Source organism: Pseudopodoces humilis, chromosome 4 (assembly GCF_049639895.1).
Source record: "Pseudopodoces humilis isolate 2021_Gansu_Grassland_sample_001 chromosome 4, ASM4963989v1, whole genome shotgun sequence".
Lineage (NCBI taxonomy): Eukaryota > Metazoa > Chordata > Aves > Passeriformes > Paridae > Pseudopodoces > Pseudopodoces humilis.
The window spans coordinates 62,883,292-62,892,392 of record NC_142203.1 but is presented as its reverse complement, the minus strand read 5'-3'; the positions used below and the strand labels follow the sequence as shown (position 1 = coordinate 62,892,392).

The 9,101-nt window shown below is 43.6% G+C and overlaps 1 protein-coding gene across 1 annotated transcript; it reads left to right on the top strand.

Moving 5' to 3' along the window:
* The first annotated feature begins 4,123 nt into the window (after positions 1-4,123).
* Positions 4,124-8,784, top strand: MRPS30 (mitochondrial ribosomal protein S30). The gene is made up of 5 exons (XM_005532410.3): positions 4,124-4,864; positions 5,105-5,250; positions 6,293-6,395; positions 6,896-7,072; positions 8,323-8,784. The coding sequence occupies exons 1-5, from the start codon at positions 4,162-4,164 to the stop codon at positions 8,589-8,591; spliced, it is 1,398 nt and encodes a 465-aa protein (XP_005532467.1). The 5' UTR covers positions 4,124-4,161; the 3' UTR covers positions 8,592-8,784.
* The last annotated feature ends 317 nt before the right edge of the window (positions 8,785-9,101 follow it).

The following is a 9,101-nucleotide window of genomic DNA, read 5'->3' as shown; positions in this document are numbered from 1 at the left end:
GAGATTTCCCAATGACCTTCCTGTTGGAACCGAGATACAGCTTTTTTTTTCCTAATTTCAATTTTAGAGATTTAAGACTGTGACATTCCCTTTAGCATTTTTTCTGACCATTTTAGGCAGGGTAAGCTTCCTAATCCACACTCTTTTTAAGAATCCATTTAACCACCAAAAAGATGCTCTGGGTTTACAGATTTAGGATAATTTGAATATTGCAGTTTATCTCTAGCAAAGAAGGAAAATAGGTCCTTTTTGAACTGCCAGTTTGCTTCTTCAAACTAAGAGACCCATGGCTGCATAGTACACTTCTATCAAAAACTTATGATAGAGCTGGCAAACATGCAAGTACCTTTTACTAGAATGTCTGTTGGGACATTTCACCAAGCCATTGCTGCTCCTACCTCAAGATGAATGATACTAGAATATACACCAAACAAACAAAATTAAACTCTGATGAAAACACTGGTAGTTGAGGAATATTAAGTGCAGATTAAAGAGTAGCATTTGTTCTTGACATCTCTTATCTAATGTTACAGTTGGTATCAGCCATTGAATGAAGTAGAGAAGATAAAATGGTTCATTGTGGTGGTGTGTGTTTCTTGCTAATGGTTTAAGTGTTTATACCAGCTGGTTGCTCCCAAATACCTTTCCCCCTAAAAGGGAATGGTGCCTTCCTGAGTTTCCCCACCTTTTCCCCTACATCACTCACCCTGAGAGCCTTCCCACTCTTCTAGAATGGTCCCTGTCAATCCCCCTCTTGTCCAATCACCCCAGGTTCCCAGTTGCCCATCAATGTAATCCCTGCCCTTTATTCCAGACCTTTCTTTGCCCATCAATATAAACCCTGCCCTCTATTCCAGACCCTTCCCTGTCCATCTCCCAACCTTTGAGGCCCCATTGGCCTAGGTGACTGGTCCTCTCCGCCCTCTCATCCCTGTTGGTCCCTATATTGTACTCTCCTCCCCTTGTTCCTCCCTTTTAGGCTCTTCATTGGTTATTGTTTGTACCCTCCCATCAATTTTGAGTTCTCCAAAACCCTGACCCCACCCAACTGTGTTTGGGGCTTTTTTGGTCCCTGATTCCCCCTGGGGAATAAAGCTCTCTGGGATTCACACTGAAGGCTCCTCTCTGTCCTTTACCCCTGTCCTCGGCGCTTTTCCTACTATCAAAAGCCATAGAGCATGCCAGCCTGACCCACACAACTCTATCCCTGTGTGGCTTTCGGGACACGGCCCATACATCTGCTGCTATGCTGGGGGCTAGCCTGGGCTACCTAAAAACTTAAGCACAGCGACAGTTCTTTAAACATTCACTTACTTCATCACTTATATTCAGGTTCTGTAATGAACTTCTTGAGGGTTTAAAATATCTCATGCAAAAGTTGTTCACAGTATCATATGGCTGCAAGGCAGGAAGTTCTGATTTGACAACTTGATGAAAAATATTTTCAACAGTGGTAAAGTATTAGTAATCCTGGCATGGATAATACAGTCCCTTGTATGATTAAATGGGTTCAGTATGGCCACATATCCCCAAGAGAAATGCAGAACTGGAGGAAATGAAAGGAAGGGCTGTTAAGATGATCAGGGAAACGGAAATCTGCCTGTGTGAGAAGAGTTTGTTGAGTCTCCATCTATAGAACTAAGAGGTGATATGACTGGTCTCCATCATTACTTTAGAATGCCAACACTGAAGAGAACAAAAAGCTAATTAAACTAAAGGACAATGTTTGCACAATGACAAGCAAGTATAAATTGACCAGGAATACTTTTAAAGATGAAATGAGAAAAATATTTCTAATCAGCATAGGAAACACGTTTTGAAAGAGGAGATACAGCAACAAAATGCCTAAGAACAGTACATGGTGGTTTTTCTTAACAGCTTGTGTAAGTTTGACATGGCTGGCTGTGATCACAAAGGAAGGGATTCAGCATCTTTTCTGTGAACACATCTGGCCAGTGTCCTTTATCAATCAAGAGGAAAACAGATTTTTGGATGCACTTGTGTTACAAGTATTTATAGTGTTATGACTGTAATTGTTAGTCTGTTGGTATGTTCTTGCTCTCCCCTATTAATTGTGTTAGTTTTGACCCCAGTTGTCAATTATGTAAACCCCTCCCCTTATTCTCGAACCTTCCCTGCCCGTCACCCCGGCCTGCCCTAATCCCCTATCCATCATTGTAAACCCGACCCTTCCTTCCAGAACCTTCCATGCTCCTCACCCCTAGTTCGGTTTGTGATTGGTTCCCTAGCTGCCGTCCCGCCCATGACATGTCCCTATTGGTTCCCAGTAGTGCAACTGCCCTCCTTCACTCCTCCTCCCCTGATCCCTCATTGGACCCTGAGTTGTACCCTCCCCTGGGGATCGAGCAGTATATAACCTTGTGCACAGCTGTGTTGGGGGGCTCCTTCCTCGTCGGGTTGTGAGTTGCAGGGATTCAGGCTAGCCTGTCTTCCTACTCCTGTTGGTATTTTTTTTGTCATCGAATAAAGGTTTGGCTACTTCTTTTAACATCTAGAAGAGTCCAGACCCTTGTTTTTGACACTTGGAGACTGCAGGGTGTGGGTTGAGAAGGGCTGTTGCATCCTAAACGGTCAGTCATCTGATCTGTGGCCTTATCCCTTCACTGATCCGGTGAAAAAAGCGTCTGGATTCAAAATTAAAACAATCAAATTTTAAATACTTGATGCCAACTTAGTTGCAACATAACATTTAAATCTGTCTTTTATAACATACCTTGTGAACTGCAAACTAAAGAACAGTTTAGCTATGTTTAACAGTAATTTCTGTTTTACTTCCTCTTAATTTCTAAAGACAATAGTTATATATTCTATATTCTTTGAAAATCTCAACCCAAACTCTAGGTTTGCATCTCTGCCATTTACTCCAAAAATTCCTCTATATTCGAGATTCCACCACTTAAGCAGTGATCACTACTTCAGCAGAAAGCTAAGTAGCTGAGGAAAGAAAGCGAATTATCTGGGATGTATGTGTTTCCTGTCCCAATCCCATGCATATTTTCCACTCCGACTCTTAGTCACACTTCATGGAAATACAGAAAAAAACAACTAATCTCCCATGACTACTGCAAATAATCAAATTTTAAAAAGTAATGACAGAAGAAAAGTTTTAAGAATAAATGTTGAACTTCTTCTGACCACTGAAGAGAAAAATCCTCAACTTTTCCAAGCATCTCTAAAATAAACACGAAGTTACTGTGGCATTCTTGCGGTGTCGGTATGCCACTTTTAGCTCATTTCATTTCACAAACAAAGGCTGTAACATATCGTATTTTAGCAGAGTCTAATTCCTTTATTAAAGCCAGACGTTGCAGGCTGTGATGTCTCTCACAAGAAGTCATTTCAGTTGACACTCAGCGCTGCGGGGGGACCCGCACAGCCAGCCCTCCCCTGCAGCACGGCAGCGAGGCTGAGGCGCCCAGCCTGGACCGGGCTCCACGGTACGCGGGCCTGCGGAAAGCCGGCCCCTAGTTTTCCTCTTCAGCCATCGAAGCAGGTAAACGCTCCGTCGAGTCTTTTCAGCGAGAAGCAGGACGAGAGGACACAGCTTCCCACCGCGCCAGGGGACGTTTAGTTTGGACATTCCGAGAAATTTCCTCACAGAAAGGGTGATTCCATACTGGAATGGGCTGCCCCGGGAGGGAGTGGAGTCACCGTCCCTGGAGGTATTTAAGGAAAGACGGTGTGGCACTGAGTGCCCTGGTCTATTGAGATGGTGGTGATCGGTCACAAGCTGAGCTGGATGATCTCACGGGTCTCTTCTAGCCCAGTCCGTTCCGTGGCTCCCAGGGCCACACCAGGCTCCGCACGGGCGGGCTCCGTTAGAGCGCCGCGCGGGTTCTCCCGCCAAGCCCAGCACTTTCGGGCCGCCTCTCGCTGAGCATCTTGGGACCTGTAGTATCCGAGCGGAAGAGACCGCAGCTATTGCGCATGCGAAGAAGCCTCTGCGCGGCACGCCGCGGGGGCGCTCGGCGCCCTCCAGCCACGTGATTCCCAAGGCCCCGCCGCTTCCTGTCCGGCAGCCCCTGCTGCAGGAGAACCCGCCCTCCGCCCGGAAAGCGGGCTTATCACGTGGGCCCCAGAGGCCAATCAGCTGCCTCGGATTCCGGACACCGCCCTGCCGCCGTCCCCCAATTCCGCGAGATGGCGGCGCTGGGGGCCCGGTGGCTCCTGCGGCCCGGCTGGCGCTGGTTCTCGGAGACGGTTCCCGGCGCCCCCTCGCCGCCCGCCAGCTCTCTCTACCCGCCCGTTGTGGCGTCCATCACGGCCAAGAGCAAAGCGGCCAAATCACGACGCCTGCAGCGCTTCAACCAGCGGGTGCACTCGGCGGCTACGGTGGAGGAGAAGCTGCGGCTGTACGGGAAGCTGCAGCGGCCCAAGTACACCGTGTACCCGCAGACCTTCGCCCTCAACGCCGATCGCTGGTACCGCAGTTTCACAAAGACCGTCTTGGTGCCGGGGATGCCCCCGAGAGCCGCAGCCGCGAAACTCTCGGTAGCGGCGGCGGGAATGACCCCCGAGGCAGGCAGAGCCCCGGAGCAGGGAGCGGAAGCGCCGGCGGCTGCTGAGGTTCCGGGGGATGCGGAGGTGCTGGGGGATGCGGGGGCGCCAGGGGCCGCGAAAACTCCGGGGCCCGGGGCGGAAGCGGCGCCGTGTCTGGGTTTAGGCGAGCTGCGCTCTCTCGCCTGCGACGCCCTTCTTCAGGAGAGCTTCTACCAGAGCAAGAAGCGGCCGTTCCTCTACCGCGACCAGGATCACACTCCCGGCCCCTTCCTCACGCAGCTCGTTTCCACCCTCGCCGCTTCCCTGTCCGGTCGCAACCCACTGCTGGCGGCTTCCTCCCTCGGTACGGAGCGAGGTTGGCAGGGAAAGGTGGGAACCGTTGGGCGATAGGGCCAGTCTGTGAGCTGGCACGAGTGTCGCTGGTGTATCGCACTTGTCAAGACTAGTAATCACTTGTAATTTGTCTCCATGCTTCTGCATGGATTTTGGGTTTTGTATCTCATTTCAGCTACGGAAGAGCTGGGAAGGTTTTAAATGCAAGAGGCAAATCACTGTTTTTCTGTTTTTCCTTGTTCTGTTCTAGATCTAAACCCTGAAGTTAATTATTATTGGCATCATGGTGAGGAAGTTGTTGTTCACGGACGTCGAAAGGGTAGAGTTGATCCTGTGCGATTCCAAATAGATGATAACCCACATCTCCAGATCCGTGTACCAAAGCAGCTTCCTGAGGTGTGGATGTTTTCATCAGCAAGTTAATACCGTGCATTTTCACTTTTGTTTCTGACAACCATTGAAACCATGCAGAGGTAGTCTGTGGAGGACCTAATTAATCATTATGTAGCATGTTTGGGTATTTATCTAATCTTACTACCCTTTCTGCATTGTGGTGATGGCTTTGTTGATACTGAGATGGTCTTCTGAACTTTTGGTCCTCCTCGTACTTTAAATTGCATGTTTTATATTTAATTGAATAATTAATGTTCTGTGCTTGGAAACTGAGACAAGAATGAGAAATGTGCTGTGGAATGTTTTCATTGGAGGAGAATAATAGCAGTAAAAAAAATAAAGAAAACGGTAAAAAAAAATAAGGAAAACCACATATAATCTGAATGTGAGCATTCCTGCATGTGGTACTGCTTGGCAGTTATTTTCGTGAATGCTCAAGTTCAGAGAAGGTATGTTCTATTTCAATATTATAATGTTTTTTCTTGGGGGTTTATACCATGATAATTGTGTAGCCAGTGAAGGTTTCTGTTGTCCAGTTTCCACCACAGACAGAAAACCATTGTGTGTTCTGTAAACACAGAACTTTTATGGCTGACTTAGTTGTACAATTTTCTTGGGTTGGTATTGTCAGATGCTACAAACCTTGGTGTTTTGGAAGAACTGTTTAGGCACTTTAAAATATTGTGAAGTGCAATAGACCAAATTTGTAAACTTAGTTTATAGGTTCGAGTTAACTTATTGGCTGCTGCTAGAAATGTTTCTAATCTCTTTTCTATGGAAGCTAGAAGATGGTGACAAGTGGCAGATTTTTCAGCATTATTTCACATTTTTTGTGTTGTGAAAATTCATACAAGATGACTAGCACTCATCATAATTTGAGAATTTCTCTTGCAAAAAAAAAAAAATCAGTTAAGGTTATCAGTGTGATGTATGTAAGCAGGACTTGCACTTTGTGTTGTCTGACCAGGAAGTGGTGTATTACATTGCGCCTGATGTCAGAAATGTGTCTTGCATCATGGCTTTTCTTTCTTCTGTTGCCTTCAAGGTTGTACCCCTGGAGTCAGATCTTGGAGATGTTCCTGTTATTGATCACAAGCCATCAAAACTGCCATTGTTCAAAAAACAGTATGAAAATAAGGTATTTATAGGTAAGAGCTTTTAATTGCAAAATATTAACTGTTTTTTGGGTTTTTTTTGTAAAAAAAAACCCAACAAACCAACTAAATGAAAGCCAATCCCAAAACTAATGCCAACTCAGTCTTTCTTCTCCCATCACCAGAAAAAAGTTGTGTATTTTTATCTATAACTGTGCTTCATAAATATATGTAGTGTATAGATTTCAACTGAGATTTCATGTCATACAGGCAAGGGGGAGTAGCATTTTCCTGTGCATGTGGTACTCTGTGTCCAAATTTTCTTGAAGAAGTTCAGTTGAATAGAAAATTGACATAAAACTTTGAATTCTGATACATCTCTAGGGAAATTCTTATTTTAGCATGTTAACTCTTGCCTTTTGGAAGTAGGCAGCTCCTTGGAGATCTACCATAGAGGTTCTAGCTTTATAGTCCGATGGCGAAGATGTCTGTGTTTGTGTGCATAATAAAGAGTGTTCTCTCTCTGACTGACAGTTTTGTTTTGGGGAACACAGGATCAAAGGTGGCAGATCCATGCTGTTACGGACATACCCAGTTTCATCTGCTTCCTGACAGACTGAAGCGAGAGAGGTTTATAAGAGAACGTCTTGAGGATCAGATCGAAGTTGTTTATCGATCGAATGGAATTGCAAGTCTCTTTGCCTGGACAGCAGCACAAGCAATGTATCAAGGTGAGACAGTCATCTTGACAAATTTTTCCTGGTTATGAATGCCTACTGTAGTTCTTCAGCCTTTTCTTCCCACTGCCTTTTTTCTTGCTTTTTTTTTTTTTTTCTCTGAAGACCGTCCCTTAAGGAAGTCTTTACAGATGTAATTGAACTAATAAAGGAGAGTTAGTTAAGACTTTGAGTACTTCCATGCAGGGAAATTAATTACAGAGAAAAATATTTTTCATATATAACAGTAAGCCTGTGCAAAAACCTCAGTTGCTTGCTCTTTCCACCTTAAGAAGGAAATGTGGTAGACATCAAGCAACTTTGTGTTTTGTCCTTCTGGAACAACTGTGTTGCTTAGCCCTTGTTCCAGTAACTTCAGTTCCATGTCAGTAGCCTTACATTTAGCGTTACTGTAAGACATCTGATGGCATGTGGTTTCATTTGAGAAACAACACATGTCAGAAAGTTCTTTTAGTATAGTATATATTGCTGGCTCTGCATCAAGATTTTTATGTAGTGGTGTATAGAAAGCTTCCTTAGTGGATATAAAATACTGAAGTCAAACAAATCTTGTCTTCAGAGTGGCTCACAATTGTGAGTGCACATAATGAGTTGTAAGGCAGCATTATTCAAATCCAAACTCCTTTTCTTCTGTAACAGTTTCTAGCATTGTTGCACTTAATAGTACTATTCTTAAAAATATCTGTGTGTGTACTAGTGCACATGCATAAATATGTATGTATTTTTAACATACTCTTAGTGCTCAGTGGGGTTTGTCTAAAACATTAATATTTACTGAGCTTGTGTTCTTGGTGTCTGGCTGGTTACTACAGTCAGTTATGTTTGTGTATACATGTGAATGCTTTTGTCTTGAAACAGACACTCACTGCATCTTGAGAACCGTGAAACAGTAAAAAGACATTTTCCCTCAGCTCCTTTGCAGGATTTTAGATGCATTACTAACTTTACTGTTTTGGGAAGGTCACTTGGCTGATCAGTGAGTGATTTTTATCAACTGTTGATAGGGAATTGTGTACAAAATGCAAGTATGCTACTGTGTCCCTGATCCTGGACATAAGCTTTATTAGTGATTGTGTTTTGGTTACTCTGTATGAAAAATGCTTGTGTTGTTAAAGCAGACAGGACTTTTTCCCTACTAGGTAGCTGTTGCAATTCCCAGAGTAGTTGTATATTTTGGAGCTGGGATTTAGATGTGTATATTCTGATAAAAATCTCAAGTCCTGTTGTATTTGTTTATTTTGTAGGATTCTGGAGTGAAGCAGATGTAACCCGTCCTTTTGTATCACAGGCAGTAGTGACTGACGGAAAATACTTCGCTTTCTTTTGTTATCAGCTAAATACTTTAGCACTAACTGCAGAAACTATTAAAGACAACCCTCGAAAGAATATCTGTTGGGGTACAGACAGTAAGCCACTGTATGATGTTGTAGAAGATGGTAATGTGAAAGGCTTCAATGATGAGGTTCTTCTTCAGTTGGTTAATTTTCTACTAAACAGACCAAAAGAGTTGTAAACCATGAAACCACATGTAAAGTATGTGCCTGAACTTCATTGTGACTCCATGAAGTATGAGCTATGCCTTGATTTTAGTCAGGTATTTGTCTAACAAACACTGTATACATATTGTATGTTATTTGGGCCTTCTTTCTTTTCTCTTTTTTAATATGTACTGTACACTGGCAAATAAATGGCTGGAATACCTTAAAGTCTGTTGTATATTTACTCTTAAAAGCCTGCTATGCTAATTCAGTGACGAGCATGTTTTTTTAGCAGATCCCCACAGGTCTATGTTGAACTGTCATAACAAAGTATTAACTCATATGACCATCTGAGTATCACTATGAAATAGCTGTCTTGATAGTCAGCACTAGTGATAAAATTCTAATTTTGTGCCTGAATTAAATGCTTACTCATTCTAAAGAGAAAGTGAGCTCAAAATAAAGTGTTTCTTAATGAATGTTTGGCAATTTAGTTACACAGTAAGAGAAATTGTCAATCATGATAGTAAAAGCATGATGCAACT

Bases quoted from the DNA above. Each gene is read 5' to 3' on its own strand.
- MRPS30 (XM_005532410.3), top strand. From the start codon at position 4,162: ATGGCGGCGCTGGGGGCCCGGTGGCTCCTGCGGCCCGGCTGGCGCTGG. The intron at 4,865-5,104 runs GTACGGAGCGAG...GTTCTGTTCTAG, and splicing joins GCTGGCGGCTTCCTCCCTCG to ATCTAAACCCTGAAGTTAAT. The intron at 5,251-6,292 runs GTGTGGATGTTT...GTTGCCTTCAAG, and splicing joins TACCAAAGCAGCTTCCTGAG to GTTGTACCCCTGGAGTCAGA.